Source organism: Sporobolomyces salmoneus (assembly GCF_050403485.1).
Source record: "Sporobolomyces salmoneus JCM6883 DNA, S_salmoneus_JCM6883_v1_ctg25, whole genome shotgun sequence".
Classification (NCBI taxonomy): Eukaryota; Fungi; Basidiomycota; class Microbotryomycetes; order Sporidiobolales; family Sporidiobolaceae; genus Sporobolomyces; species Sporobolomyces salmoneus.
The window spans coordinates 45,405-60,348 of NW_027481138.1; the positions used below are offsets into that span (position 1 = coordinate 45,405).

General features: G+C 52.7%; 4 protein-coding genes across 4 annotated transcripts; 2 read left to right on the forward strand and 2 right to left on the reverse strand.

Annotated features, from left to right (window-relative positions):
* Window positions 1-214: 214 nt before the first annotated feature.
* JCM6883_002474 (uncharacterized protein) lies at window positions 215-1,719 on the reverse strand (the record flags this gene model as incomplete). The annotated part of the gene is made up of 2 exons (XM_076632310.1): window positions 215-1,089; window positions 1,149-1,719. The coding sequence occupies 2 exons, from the start codon at window positions 1,717-1,719 to the stop codon at window positions 215-217; spliced, it is 1,446 nt and encodes a 481-aa protein (XP_076487650.1).
* A 319-nt stretch (window positions 1,720-2,038) lies between these two features.
* On the forward strand, window positions 2,039-3,424 carry JCM6883_002475 (uncharacterized protein; the record flags this gene model as incomplete). Its single annotated transcript, XM_076632311.1, has 1 exon — window positions 2,039-3,424. One exon carries the CDS (start codon window positions 2,039-2,041, stop codon window positions 3,422-3,424), a length of 1,386 nt encoding a protein of 461 aa, XP_076487651.1.
* A 1,357-nt stretch (window positions 3,425-4,781) lies between these two features.
* On the forward strand, window positions 4,782-7,306 carry JCM6883_002476 (uncharacterized protein; the record flags this gene model as incomplete). The annotated part of the gene is made up of 4 exons (XM_076632312.1): window positions 4,782-4,856; window positions 4,920-5,946; window positions 6,020-6,448; window positions 6,693-7,306. 4 exons carry the CDS (start codon window positions 4,782-4,784, stop codon window positions 7,304-7,306), a joined length of 2,145 nt encoding a protein of 714 aa, XP_076487652.1.
* A 123-nt stretch (window positions 7,307-7,429) lies between these two features.
* JCM6883_002477 (uncharacterized protein) lies at window positions 7,430-14,691 on the reverse strand (the record flags this gene model as incomplete). Its single annotated transcript, XM_076632313.1, has 9 exons — window positions 7,430-8,003; window positions 8,196-8,766; window positions 8,828-9,544; window positions 9,611-10,388; window positions 10,452-11,309; window positions 11,374-11,777; window positions 11,843-13,748; window positions 13,813-14,381; window positions 14,460-14,691. The coding sequence occupies 9 exons, from the start codon at window positions 14,689-14,691 to the stop codon at window positions 7,430-7,432; spliced, it is 6,609 nt and encodes a 2,202-aa protein (XP_076487653.1).
* Between the last annotated feature and the right edge of the window lie 253 nt (window positions 14,692-14,944).

The following is a 14,944-nucleotide window of genomic DNA, read 5'->3' on the forward strand; positions in this document are numbered from 1 at the left end:
GATTCTCGTCACCGCTTGGAGAGCACGTCCATGGTACGTGATCTCGCTCTTTCTTTCTTGCTAATGTCCTACGATCTGTCGGACGTTGGGGGAAAGACGCACGAGGGCCGGGAGATTCAGCTTCGGCTCGCGAATCGCTGGAAGCTCAAGATTCTTCCAGCCAGAATGGTACTGTAATGTCCGAGGAGGAGGAGAGCGACGTTGCGCAGCGAGATTACGCTACTTCATCCCCCCTCAAACGTTTCTCTCTCCATCTTTCCTGACGGAGTTCCCATCGACCATCTCCGATTCCTGAGCCGACAGCGTCTTCCATCCATGCCCATTTTAGGCTCCGTCTCCCTTCCTCGAGGTCTTGATTCGGAATTCGGACGACTTGAAGACATGAGCCTTGCCTTGTATTGTCGCCGAGACCTCCAAAGTCGCTCGCATCCTCGCTGGTCACCTCCTCGACGTCGACGTCTGCTTCGAGCTTCTCGCGAAACAGATTGAGCGCTTTCCGTCGAGCGAATTCCCATTGCGCTCGATACTCGGATTCAGTTCGTTCGTGAGCCCGTTCCTCACTTCTGGTCGTCTCTGGAGTGATTCGTAGAGCTTCAAGCGTGAGGGGAAAATGCTCCGATCCGAGCGAGGGCGAGAGGAAGAGACCAATAGGAATGGAAAGCGAGACGAGGGAGGTGAAGAGGGGTAGAGCTGACAGTGGTAGAGTTCGTGTCGAGTAAGGACCGAGGGAGAGATGGGCGATTTGCGGAGCGAGATCGTGGGAGGGAGGGAGGTTTCGCGTAGTGGGAGGAGAGGGAATCAAATGAGCAAACATGGCGTTTAATTGTTGGAGATTTGGAGGAGCTTGGTGATCGACGTTTCGACGACCTTGCTGTTGTTGAGGAGTGACGAGGGATTGGTGGACCGAGAAAAAATCGAGTGTGTCGAGATTTGGGATCGAGAAGGGGGATAGAAGTTCATCGAGGGTTGAACCAGTACAGATTACGGCTTTGAGGTGAAGTAGTTTCAGACGAGGGAGAAAGAAAGGGGGAGATCGCGGGTCGAGCGATGGGACTATTCGACTTTCGAAGAGGTACAGGCTGTGAAGAGCTGTTTCGAAAGGGTTAGCAAGGCTTTGATGAAGCCACTCGAGACCAGGAAGCACTCACATTTCCCAGCTGATAGCGAGCTTAACGTCAGGTCTTTTGCTCCCGCTATCCACAACTCTTCGACTCCCGCACACTTCGTCAACAACCTTTCGATACATTTCCCGACGTCTGCGTACAACCAATCTTCCTGAAACATGCTCACTTCGTCGACATCCGATTGTCCTATTCGCAAGCTCTTCACAACCGTCGTTCGCTCCTTGTTGGGGCTTCTCTCGATCGACTCGAAGAAGAGTTTCGCCGAACGAGGTGAGGGCAAATGGACGTTCTGCCAAATTTCGAGGGTTGCCCAGCGAGCACAATCTTTGTCGAATGTTGAATAGTCGAGGAGTAGTCGGTAGCGGTGGGAAGAGGTCGAGTAGGAGGGATTGGGGAGGGTAAAGGATAGAATTCGCAGGACCAGCTCGCGAGGGAGGGGCGGGAACGGCTTGATCTTGTCGACAGGAGCGCAGCCTATTTCTTCTCGTTCGCTTGAGGACGAAGAGATTCTCAAGTCTTCTGACGAGGGAGGAAGGAGAGCTGAAGGGAGGAATGTTCGTGCGACGGTTTCCCCGAGTCTCCACAGATGATCCATTTCGCCTGTTGCCGTTCCGCCTTTAGCTACCGATTGACCACTCTGTATGTTGCCCGAATTGGATTGTCTGTCAACCTGTGCTTGAAGAGACACGTGAGCCAACATCCGATAATGATTCATGCAATCTCCGATGAAGGTGAAGCTTACCTTCTGGCGCTGAGAGGAGTCAATTCGCGGCTTGTTCCGTATGAGATCTATATGAGAGTAGGAGAGCTGATCGAGTTTGGTGACGTGGTTGGTAGAGAACAGAAAGTTTAAAGAGGCTCGCAGAAACTCATCTTCAGTTTCAACCTGAACCACTTCCATCAACTCTCGAAATATGCCGTCAAAGAGCAAACCTATCCACACGCCCAACAGACCCTCGAGCTCAGGTTCGAACCGAGTCGAAACTGCCGAACCTCGAGTCGGTTCGCCGATTCCCCAAATCCCCGGTCGAAGTAGTCCAGGAGGAGCGACGCCAACCTTCGGATCCCCTAGACAGACTACACAGTACCTCTCTGCTTCCCCTAGTGGTGGACAACGCCCTCGCAACTCGACTTCTCCTTCTCCATACGATACTCCCTCTTCAGGACCTCCTCCTTCCGATTCCCCTCAATTGACCGAAGCACAGAAAGCAGAAGTTATTAGGAGACATCTCTTGTCCGTCGATGAACAGAAACGAGTCGCGCAAGAGCAACAATCGCTCTCTTCCGGCATCTCGCTCGGTTCCTCTTCTCCTCGATCGACTTCGGCTCAATTCTCTCAACAACAACAAGCTACAACCGATTCAGAGAATGATTCGACGTTCCCGACCCCTTACCATCTCGAAGGAGGAGACGTCGTCGCGGGAGTGTACAAATGGGCCGCTCAACAAGCTGCCGAAGGAGGAGGAAACGGTTCGAACGAGAGCGGAGTCGGGTTGAGGAGATCAAAGAGTTTCGGGTCAGCGATCGAGTCGAGTTCGAGGAGACAGAGTCATGCGGCGGCGGGACCGGGAGGAGATGCGAGTCGAGCTGCGTTCAGAGCAGGACTCGAAGGCGGAGGAGAAGGAGACGTTGAGGAACTCACGGAAGCGGGAGAGTTCTCGACCTCCGAGATGCTACAACCAGGAGGATTCAGACGAGATTTCGTCTACCGGAAAGCTATGCAAGAACGGGAAAACAATTCTCAATTCGATGGAGAGTCGCTCGGAGTTGCTCCAGACGCGAGTGACATTTCAATCGCCGGTTCGATGGCCGACTCGTCAAGACGTCCTCCCGCTCGAGTCGCTACACGATCCTTCATCGACTTCCTTTCGTTGTATGGACACTTCGGAGGAGAAGATCTCGAGGAAATCGACGAGGAGGACGAAGAAGAGGATGAGGAGGCAGACATCGATGGCGTCCCTTCGTCCTTATCTCTCGAAGCTCCAAAACTCCGACTGCTTCCGGCCTATGTCTCAAGATCCACATACACCTCAAACACACGATCCGGGCAAAGCAGGTCTCGAAACGCTACCTCTTGCTTTCATCCGAAAATGAAACAACTTTTCAAAATCAATCACGACGAGGAAGCATCAGCTGACAGTGTATCAGGAATGGAACGTCAGGAAGGGGACAAGGCCGAAATCGACCGAAGGGAAAGTCTCGCAGGCAGTTTTCGTGAGAAGAAGCGTGACGTCTCGGCACGCAATCTATCCCCAGGGCCTCTTTCGCCGGCGGACAAGCTCTCAGAGCATTCGCAATAGCCTGCAGTAGTATCAGTTAGTCGAACAAGTAGCTGCAATGCTAAGCCTTTCGCTACTGTCGTTGTGAAGGCGGATCTCAAGCTTTAATCCGCGACGGGTTCCTCTGTGAGAACGAATGTTCTATCTCGCTCGCAGGCAGAGGAAGGCAGCAGGTTTTGTAAGGGGAGATCGCAAAAGGCATAGAAGGAGTTTGGAAAATGATCTAGCTGATCTTAAGTGGTCACCTCACCTCCCCGGGTATTCCAACGCTTCTCACCATCGCTCCCGCGTGACGCGCTGCGCTCGGCACCTCAAGCGTAGTCTCGACAGCTCACTAGTCCCCTCCTCAAGGCCTTCGCGCGGGCTTTCGGACCTTTCTTTCTCCTGAGTCCTTCCTCCACTTCTATTAACCTGATCTACTGCCTCGCCATCCTCGCCAACGCCAAAGACCCGCACAAATTCCGAGCCCTGCTTATAGCAGAACCGGTCTGAGACCAAACCTTCGCTGAGGCTTAGAGATCGGTCCATTCAAGTAAAAGGGCCGGCGAACGGTTAGAGTCTTTGGCAATTTGAGCGTACGTGTAGCCTGACTCGACGGTCCTGTGGCGACCGCCGTGGCTACATGTTCAACGACGATGAAGAGGATCATTGCGAGAGGCAAGAACCGCCAAATCGATCTTTCGTATGTCTCTCCCCTTTCCTTATCCGCGAACTTCCGTATAGTCATCGCTGAACCCGTTCAACGTTCAGCAGTAGTAGCTGACAAGACCTAAAAGTCGTAAGGAGTAGAGCCGTATGGGCCTTTCCTTCCGAAAAGTTGAGTGACTCATTTCGCAATTATCGCGGGTTCGTTGCGATTTTCTCGATCACACGCGTTAAGTCACTCAGAATACCAGAACAGTCATCTGGTTGAGCGCGAACGCGCACAACGCTGTCGTTTGCAAACGCAAGGTCTGAGCGTTTGTTTACCCAACTTTCCGCTGTCGCTCTCCTCTTCATTTCCTCCACCACACCGCTGTCCCACGACCCGCTGACGATACTACCACGACCAAGAGATTCACGGATCACCCACCCAGCAGCTCTCTCTCCCTCGGGTCCCATCCCTCCTACACCCATTTGCTCTCCCTTCCCCCGCTCTAATGACGACGGAGAAGGACGACAATCCCGACAACGTCTGTAGATGGACCAACTGTGTCATCAGCTTCTCCAACAAACAAGATCTGTACCAGCACGTTTGCGATACTCACGTTGGTAAACTTCCTCTTTCTCTCTCTTCCCTGCGTGTGTCCGCAGCCTATCTGACTTCGCCCGCTCACCAGATACCAAGTGGGCCGGAACGCTTGACTGGAGATGTCGCTGGGGGACTTGTCAAAAGACGATGATACGGCGAGATCGTTTCATCTCTCACTGTCGAGTTCACATCGCACTCCGAGTCAAACCTCACGTTTGTTCAGTGAGTCTCTCTTCCCTTGTCCTATCCTCCTACGAGCCTCACTGACTCCCCTCGTTCGAATAGGTTTGCATGGAAGTGTTCGGACTGCGCGACACCTTGAAGAAACATGAAAAGACTCATACCGAAGAGCACCACGCGAAACACCGACGAAGCAAGGCGATCATCGGACCTTCGAAAGGTTCGACCACTGCGAATGTCACGAAACGATCTCGCTCGCCTCAGCCTCCCCCTCAGTTCGGAATCCCTCTTCCCCAACAACTCGATGCAAAATCTCGGATCCCGGCTCACCAACAAGCTCCTCACCCTTTCTCCTTCCCTACTCTCGGCTATCCTTACCACTTCATGCCTCAACCTCAACCGGGAATCCCTCAGATTGGACAAGGAGGAGGAGGAATACCTCAACAATCTGTCGATCACTTGCCTCAATTCATCGCTCTTCAACAACAGCTCGATTCTCAAGCTCAAGCCGCGGCAAGTCAAGGCTTCTCTCTTCCCGGAATGAATCGAGATGTTCTTGGCTACCCACTTCAACTCGGTCAAAATCCTTTCGGAGTCGCTGCGCCGGGACTTTCTTTCGTTCCTCAAGGAGTTTACCCTCTCGGTGGATCGTACGGTTACTCGGCTCCTGGTCAACATCATCCTCAGTACGTTCAAGTACCGCTTCAATCGAACCAACCTCTTCCTCAGCAATACCGAAACTCGAGCGTCGTTTCGAGCGCGACTCCGAATAGTCTCATCCCGACTCCCGCTCAGTCTTCCCTCTACCCTTCGCTCCCTTCGAACATGTTCCCTTCTCCTACCGCCCTTCCTTCGATCACGCCCGAGGATCAACCGTCTCCCGCTCACTACTACAAATCTCAATACTCTTCGATCTCGTCTCCGAGCGGTGTACCCGTCCTCTTTCACCCTTCCCTTTCGACTCCCGAGAACTCTTACCTGTCGACTCCCCAACTCGACAGCGATTCGAACGGCGGCCACCAACCTTACCGCGGAGGAAATCAAGTTGCCGGAAAGAAGCGAGCCTTCGATGAAGCGGCCGAGCACTTCTTAGGTGAATCGAACATCAAACGTTCTCGCTACCGTGAAGAGGGTATGTCACTCGTCATCTGCTTCGATGCGTACAAGCTTCAGTTGACTCACTCGATTCGTTCCTCCTGTTACAGTAGACGATCGATCCTACGAGCTCCCTCTCTACCGCCTCCCTGCCCTCTCTCCTCCTCCTCCTCCTCCTCCTGAACATCCCTCCAACGACCCTCATCTTTCGAACGAAGCGATTTGCCCTCAAGCAGGAACCTATCTGAATTCTGCCGTCCCTTCTTCCTCTTTTGAGAGCTCTTCCTCTTCCTCACCCTCGTCCTCGGCGTCATACCCGGCCCTTCAACCTTCCGCGACGACTCTTTCCTTGCCACGATACCCATCCTTCCTTACAGCTCCCCCTACTCTTGCCGGCCGATCAAGTGAAAACTGGTCTTTCATCCCTTCCCGCTGGAATTCATCTACCTCCTCCGTGAAGGCGAGACATTCTTCACAGAGTGTATCCCCTTCGGAGAACCGGTACGAATCCGCACGAACTCAGTCTCTTGCCTCCCAACGTAAGCTCATATTCTATCGAGCCCTCGCGAATTCTCAGATAGGCTGATATCCCGAAACTCCCATACCTCGCGGTCCTATTGATAACTTAGCACTAGATATCTCCCGAGTACCCTCGCGGCGTCCCTTGTCCGAAGGTGAGCTCGCTTCGCACGAATTCTGTCTCTCACTTCTCACTCACGAAACTCTGTGCCGTGCTCGACCGCCCCCTCTCTCTCTCTCGCTCTCATTCTCGCGACTCAACAGTCTCGACGAACGCGAAGCGCTGGGAGGAACCGGTCAACAAGGAACCTCTCACTCTCGATCGCTACACACGATACCAAGACGGAAGAGTCACGAATCGAAACCAGAAAGTTTCGAAACCCGCTGAAGAACGTTCGAAGGAGCCGGAGGTACAGCGTGTCGACGTAGAGAGAGCCGACACCAAGAGGAGGTTACGGGAATTACTGGCGAATATGGGAAAGAACAGCGGGAGAGTTGGAATTGTGAAAGGAAAGGTGAATGAAGAAAAGCAGAAAAAATTGTCAAAGAGGCAGTTGGAAATTCGACGACGAAACCTCGACAAGGTCGCCGAATGGGAACTTGAACTCGAGGAAGGCGACAGATGGCTCCAAGAGTGGGAGGAAGCGCACAAGGATATTTACCCGAAGAAGGAGGACGAGATGTTAAATCCTACGACTGTTCTGGAGCTCGAAGCGAAAGCGAAGAAACCTGGACCTTGCATCCTTCAGCCTCCTTCAGGACCAATCAGTTATCGCTGGCGTCCCAACATGACTTCCTACGTTCCGACGAGCAAGTTGTACCGACAATTCGAGGATTTGCACATCGGCGAAGGGAATCGAGACTTTGCAGATTTGTAGCGGGACTCCTTCTTGCGTGTTACAAACATCGCTTATAGTCGAAAAATGACGCTGTAGAGATCGCTCTCTGAAACGAGATAGAGACGAAGTGATTGAGCGAGAATAGCGCAAATATCTAAAGTTTTACAAGAGTGACCATTCTTCATTATCTTCCGGTTCTCCTTCTTCGACATCGTCTTCAGTCAAGAACCCCTCGTCGTCGTCGTCCTCGTCGTCGGTTTCCTCTTGTTCGACCGAAATCCTTTCTCCATCGCTCAATTCTCCCTCGTCGGTTTCCTCGTCGTCCTGCCCTCTATAGCGATTACCCTCTTCTTTTGCTTCGGCCGCCTCGAGTCTCAACTGTCCTTCGACCCCGTACAATCCCTCCCGACCGAGTCCAGACAGATACTTTGTCTTTTCCCCCTCGTTTTCTAGCTTGTTCAGAGCGTTGAAGACCGATCGACCGAGTCGTGCCGTCTGTCTGTTTGTGAGCGACTCCTTTCCTAAGAGGTACCGAACGAGCCGTCCGAGAATGTCGGTCGATTTGAGATCCTTAAGGTTCGATTGATGGCCCTTACGGATCAAGTCGAGAGCTTTCCGCAAGATATTGTACGACCCAATGAAGTCGCGGTGGAAGGTGTTGTGACATTCGATCGAGACTTTAAGCCGTAGAATAGGACTTGGAGATGAGGAATCGTTTCGGTAGGGGTGTACGAGGCTATTCGCGAGGGAAAAGGCTCGGGGTCAGTGAAGAACTCCAGAAGGGGAGAGAAAGCAATTAAACGAGATGTAATGTCGCGAGAGAAGGGTTGGAGAGGAGGGCGGTAAATGGAACGGAGGGTTGATCGAAATTGAATCCCGAATCCCTGTTCGCGGATCTTCTGATTTCGATTAGAGAGAGAGAACTTACTTGAAGGAACAATCGGGATGAACGCAAAACTTCGAGGTGTTCCGTTCGTCGACCATCAGAAGTTCGAGCTCGAGCCAAGAACAACTTTTGATTGCGTTCAAGAACGCTTCGATTCCCGCTTTCCCTTTTCCGATACCGACGCCTCCCTTTGAAGTCATATCTGTTTTCCCAACTACTACTACGACGAGCTGCTTCTTGTTTCCGGCGAGTTTCGGGAATAGCTTGTTGACGAGTTTTCGGGCCGAAGAGTCCTCGAGTCGTCTACGAAAGCTTCGATTCTGAATCGCTCTCGTGGCATGTACGATATCTCTACGTGCGAGTATACTTTGTAGGTCCGAGGGAAGGCGGAAGAGGTCGGAAGGGAAGAGAAGAGAAGACGATGGAGGTAGGGAAGCGGCGCTGCTTGAAGCGGACTGTTGAGCGGAGGATGTGGGAGCAGGAGCAGAGGAGTTGTTGATCGAGGAAGAAGTGGCGACGACGGACGGGGCAGAGGAAGGGTGAGGAGCAGTTTGGTCGAGAGAAAAGTTGCGAGCGAAAAGAGTCGCAAGACCTCCAGCGAGACGAGAATCTCCTAAAAGACCAGCAGAACTCGATGAGATGGTCTCGCTAGAGGTACAGAGATGCAGACGTACCGGTGAGAATGTTCGAAATGAAAGCAGCTTCTGAATGTTTGCGATCCGCTTCAACGACTTTCGAATCCTCCCGTTCTCGTTTCTTTTGATCCGTACTTCCTTGCTTGAACGAAATCGTTTCATCCTCACGAGGTACAACGCCGGCGACATATTGCTTGGTGCCCAAATCGAACGGGACGAAGTGTACTTTCGCGAACGTTTCTGTCTTATCGGGAACGTTGAGCGATGAAACCGCCTCCTCCTCCTTTCCGTGTCCTCCCGGTTTGACGCTATATTGACGATCGAATTGAGCGAGGGCCGTCTCGCCTGCAGAGAGGGCTCGACTCGGACCAGAATCCGGGAACGAAGGATCGGGTCCTCGCAGCGCCAAGAGTTTACCGTTCTCATCGCGTCGAATCGTTTTCGGTAGCTTGCTTGACCAATATCGAGGAACGAGACCGATAGTCGCCGAGGATTGCTGAGGCTGAGAGGAGGGACGAAGTTCGAAGAAAGGGAACATTTGGCGAGCGAAAGAAATCGGTTGGGATTTACCGGTGGCGGCGGCGGGGCGAGGAGCGAATCGTAGGACTCTGATAAGAGGGAGGTTGATCGATTGCTGACGCGGATGAACTATCTCGGTAAACTTGCTCAAGTCGAAGTTCTCGTATGCGGTTTTAAGAGCGGGCTTCGCGTTGAGATAGTTCTCTAACCCCTCCTTAACGTCCATACCGAGGGAGACTGTGAGGTCAAGTTGATGGGATTAGTCATTGCGAGAGCGAAGAACAGCACTGAGCGAGAACGTACCTCGATTCGATCCAGCTTCAAACGATTTCTTGTCCATCGACACTCCTTTCCATGTAAGCTTTGAGGGATCCACCAGATCGATTATCACTCTTCCATCGAAGGTGATGGCATAGTTTCCTGTCGGAATTCGGGAGCCGAGGCGATGTTCGATTCGAAAGAAGACCTTGAGGAATTCGGGTGCCAGATGTTCCAGTCTTTTTGTGATAAAGTTGGTCCATTTACCCGTGACTTCCCAGTCTGTCGAATCAGTGAAGGCGAGGAGGTCTCGTTTCTCGAGGTTGCGACAGGCTTGATCGAGTTGTCGGAGTCGAGCTCCGTTCGGGACGATCTCGTACAAACGAGCGTTCGGAGAGGCTGGTTTGACGATGTCGACATCTCCATCGTGAACGCCTCGGGCGAGGACGAGGTCGGGGAATCGTTTTCGAAGGCGTGTAAAGCGGTCGTGTCTCTCCAGAGTTTCTTGCAGTTTCGTCGCTTTCTCAGCAGGCGATAGGACGTTCGTTTTGGTCGCGTTCGAGTTGTTGACAGTAGCGAGAGAAGGTGTTTGGGGAAAGGCGGGAGGAGAAAGGGATTGAGCGCTAGTTTGATCCGGGGCAGAGACAAGAGGCGTGGAGAAGGCAGAGTTGAAGGATTTGATTGATTGTTGTTGTTGCTTGATTCGCTTGCGAACGAGATTCGGGAGGTGTTGATTGTTCGCCATCCCAGTCAAACGACTAGGACTCGCCACGAGTCGCGAAACGATACTCGTAGTGAGGACGACTTTCTGAGGATCGAACTCCTAACAACGATAGAGCGTGTGAGTCAAGGTTCCAGTTTGGTAAAGAGGGACTGCTCGCCGCACAAAGTAGGAGAAACCGAGGAAAGGATAGATTTGAAGGAGAAAGATCTCGAATTGAAGTGCCGCATCGTGATCTTGATTCTCCAGCGAATACTTGTGCCAGCTTCCAAACGTTTCAAACCCTCTCATTTCCTTCATAGATCCTGACGACTTGAGGGTAATTCCCTTTCCTTGTACTTCTTCGCCTTGATTCTTGCTTTTCACCAATCGCGAAACGTCCCGTTCGTGCTCTCGCTGAAGTCCGCATGCGACATGATGACCGATCTGAACGATCCGAACGAGGACCGGAAGAAAGCCGGAGATGTACGAAGCGCACGAAGCGACGATCTGATCGAAGTTTTTCGGATCGGGATTCCAATGAAGGTCGGCGAGGCTGTTGAAGAGGAGCATGCGGAGAGGATAGTGAAGACTTCTGTCGAAGTTTGCTTGCTGAGAGTCGTTGGATGATGAACCGGAGAGCTGGAAGTTGAGCAGTGTTCGAACGAGAAGCGAGAGAATGATTCCACTCTGCTTCTGATCCTTTCCTCCTCCTTGTCCGACATTTCTTGTACCGCGCTCGAGAGAACCGAGGAGACGACGTGAATCTTCGCTGAGCGATTGCCAGGCTTGTCGTTGATTGTCGGTGAATTCGATCCGAAATGGAAGGTTCCCCTCGTAGTTGACGAGTCTGGTGATGCGCGAGAGAAAGGATCGAGCGAGGAGGACGTGTACATTCCGGACACGTTTGCGAGCATTGAGAGCGAAAGAGGCACCACAACCGGCAAAGTTGAGGTCGAAGAGTCGCTGGAGCTGAAGGAGGGGAGCGGAAAGGTCGTCCCGACGCTTGTGGGAGAGGAGAACGACGAGACCAGTCAAGTTGCGCTGAAGAGCAGGAGTCAGATCAAGGTAGACAGTTTCGAAAATCGAAATGAGACTGGAAACTGACGTGCAGAGAGTCCGTCCCGAAGTATTGCAAAATTTCGTGGTCCGAAACTGCAAGGTCGAGCAGATCTCGACGAATCTCGTTGATCGTCTCCGATGACAAACCTTGACCTCCTCCAATCAACAAACGGTTTATGTCTTCGAGTCCAGCAGGGTCTTCGACTTTTGCGGCGTAAAGGTCGGTCAGAGCGGTTCGCATTCGATTCAGGAAGTGTTCGAAAGTCCCGTGATCTTCAAGGAGGCGACGGAAACCAGCCGGATCCCAACGAGCGACTTGACGAAGAACGCCTTCGAACATGTCTCGAATGATTCGGATTTCGTCTGCCGCCATCGGAACAATCGCGTCGTGAACGTGTCGTTGGTCAGCGGCGAGATTGAATGGATTCGAGGGATCGTTCGAGGAGATTCCTAATTCGAGCGCAGAACGAATAAGCGAAAGTCGCACGCGAAAGCGCTGAAGTCGAGCTACATACCGGAGACGTGATACTTGCGGTAAAGAGCTGTATTGTGGTACATCGTGAGAGAGCGGTGAGCGAAGTGTTCACCCTTGACTCCGATTCCTTTTGTCGGTGTTCGCTTCTTCTTCTCCGCTCCGACGGCCTCTTTGTCGTCATCGTCCTTGTCGAGGGTAGCAGCGTTCTTTCGTGTGCGAACCGCGGGAGTGGGCTTCGATCCGTACGACGTTGATCGTTTCATGTCGGCGAGCTTGATTTTCTTCCGAGTTTTGACGACTGTTGAGGAGATTGCTTCTTCACTCGAAGGAGAGGAAGTCGTCGGTGATAGACCTTCGCCTTCAGAGAAGAGGTCAGGAGAAGGATAAACCTTTCCCACCGTCGATTGTTCGAGCTCGTGGGCGGGTTTTCCGAGGTTCGAGTCGATCTCCAGCATCGGCGTGTCTCCATCAGCATCGAACTCAACAGCTCGCTCTTTCCCTTTCTCCCGGCTCGACAAGACCTCCTCTTCTTCCTCTCGAACGGCAGGAGTCCTCCTCGAATCGATCTCGATTGACCTCGATCTTGAAGCGTAGGGAACCGCGGAAGATTTCGAGGACCGACGAGTTGCTGGACCAGCACGAGCGGCACGGGAAGTCGTTGAGGTCGAGGGGATCGAATCGGCGACAGGTACATCAACTGAGTCCTCCGAATCTTCAGTTTCGTCGTCTCGTCCTCCTCCTCCTGGGTCGTAGTAACGGTCTAGGTCTCCTCTCTTGATCTCAACGGCAGCCTTTTCGAGGGCCTCGGTAGATTCTGCGCTCTCGTCGGCGACCTGCTGGAGGAGACCGGGAGTCTTGATGGTCTTGACAGACCAGGTGGAGGGGGGAAGAGAATGACGAGATTTGTCGACACAGTGAGAAAGAGGATTAGGGAGGGATTCAGGAACGGTAGATTTCGATGTCGAAGCTGCCGGAGGGATTGAAGGACTCGAAACGAGTTGAGCCGGAGCGTCGTCGGAAGGGGCGGCGTAAGACGTAAATTTGTAAGAATGATTCGACGGTTGATGTGTCGCGCCGGAAACTCCACCGAAGCGTTTGCGCTTGGCCTCGAGCATGTCGTTGAGTCGAACGAGAGCGATCTTGTAGAGGAGATCCTTCTTCGTAATCGTCTCAGATTTGTCGAATTCGTTCGTCAGGTTGTCCGTACGATCGCAAGCTTGTAGCAAATTGACGTTGACGAAGAGTTTCTTGTTTCGGGGAGCACAAACCTTGATCCTCGATTGAAACACCGCCTCGAGCTGTGCGAGGGAGTTGACCGTTTCTTGACTTCCGGGAATCGAGATCGGAGTCGGTGTCGCCTTTCTGAGATGTTGAACGGCGTTGTACCAGTCTGGAGATTCGCGATCGAGCTCTCGGAACTTCTCGTTGGCCATGTACGTCTTAAAGCCGATACCGGTGATACCGTGCGAGCTTTCCGAACCGATCAGTTGAGTCGCGAAGATCTGTTGACGAGGGTCGGCAAAGTTCCAGAGCGTCGGATGATTGTCTCGGAATTCGAGATCGAGTAATCTCCAAACGGTTTTCTTTTCCGATGGCGACCAATACGACGAGACGAGGTAGCGAGCAGTCTTCGAGGTATGTAGGAGAATGTGGTCGGAATCGGAGGTGAAGATAATCTCAATGGGTTTGGACGAAGCGGCGTTCTCCTCCTCCTCCTGATCTCGCATTGACTGGTCTTCTTCTCGTGATTTCGCTTTCTCCTCCGATGCGTCGACGAGTAGACCTCCTTTCCTGACATAGGTCGTCACTCGAGCGTCGTTCGTAGCTCCATTCTTTTCGAGAACACCTTTGATCGCTTGATCACTTTCGCGGAACGAAGTGATGCAATCGACACGGTCGAGAAGGATTCGAGCGGTTTGGCGAGTCAACGAGTCGGGGCTTGTGAGCTACAGTGGACGCAGAGTTGGTGAGATTTGAGGGAATTGACGAAAGGAATGCATGTAGACTCACATCGGCCGCAGTTGGAAGCGAGAAAGGAGTCTGCCCATCGAGGTAAGCCTTGACAGTCTTTTCGGTTCTTTCGGATCGTTCGACTTCGGGTTCCTCCGACGACTTCTTCAGGCTGGTCTCCAGCGGTCGAGTCGACGAAGGTTGCTCAGTTTCGAGTCGAGAGTGAGCTGGAGTTTGAGCGCGTTCTCGGCGCAATCGCTGCTTTTCCTCCTTACGCTTGATGCGGCTTTCGCGATCGAGACATTCGACTTTGAACTCCTCCTTGAGTGCTTCGGAGAGGACAGCATTGACGGCGGCTCTCAATCGATTCGTTTCTTCGTCAGTCTTGATGATTGATCTGTCGACGGGATGATCGGCAAAGAATCGGTGGTGGGTTCCGGGAGGAGATCCGTTTTCGAGACGTTTGACAGTGTCGAGAATGTAGACGAGCTCCAGTCGACGAGCGGCGGTTGCGCGGGAGCTTTGCGAGAGACTGACACCTCCGGCCTCGATCGGATGGTGCTTGCAGAGTTTCCGAATCGTCAAGAGATGGCGGAACATTTGAGAGTTGCCGTCCGTATTCATGTTGACTGGACGGAAGCAAACGACGAGCAAAGGGTGAGAAAACGGAAAAGGGAGAAGGAAACGAAGAAATCGGTAGAGCTCACATGTTCGACCGGGGTTTGAGTCTATGAGATGTCTCCATACTGCTTCTATCGAGTCGAATTTGAGGAGAAGATCTCCATCGCGGAAGGCAGGAGAAGGATCGGAAGAGTCGTCGTCGTCCTCATTCGCTTGATCGGACGAAACCGACTCAGCTTCTGCTTTGTGTTGACTTCGAAGCTTCTCCAGCTTCTTCTGCTCGTCGCCGAACAATTCCCAGAGTCCGGGCTGACCCATCTAGATCGAACGGAGTCCGAGTGACGAATCGAAGACTGCGAGAGGAGACGGGGGAAGAAGGAGTAGCCGAAGTAAGGGGTTCGTGGTTCAGGGACAGACGGAAGCTGAGCAGGGAGACGGAGTGGAGTGGAAGGCGAAGGAGGAGGTGACGCAGGGGCGAGAATTTGCAAGGCTGTGGGTAGAGTCGGAGGTACAGGTGCAAGTGAGAGACGTGGGCTACTAGGGTTCGAACAGGAGCGGCGAAGGTAGTCAG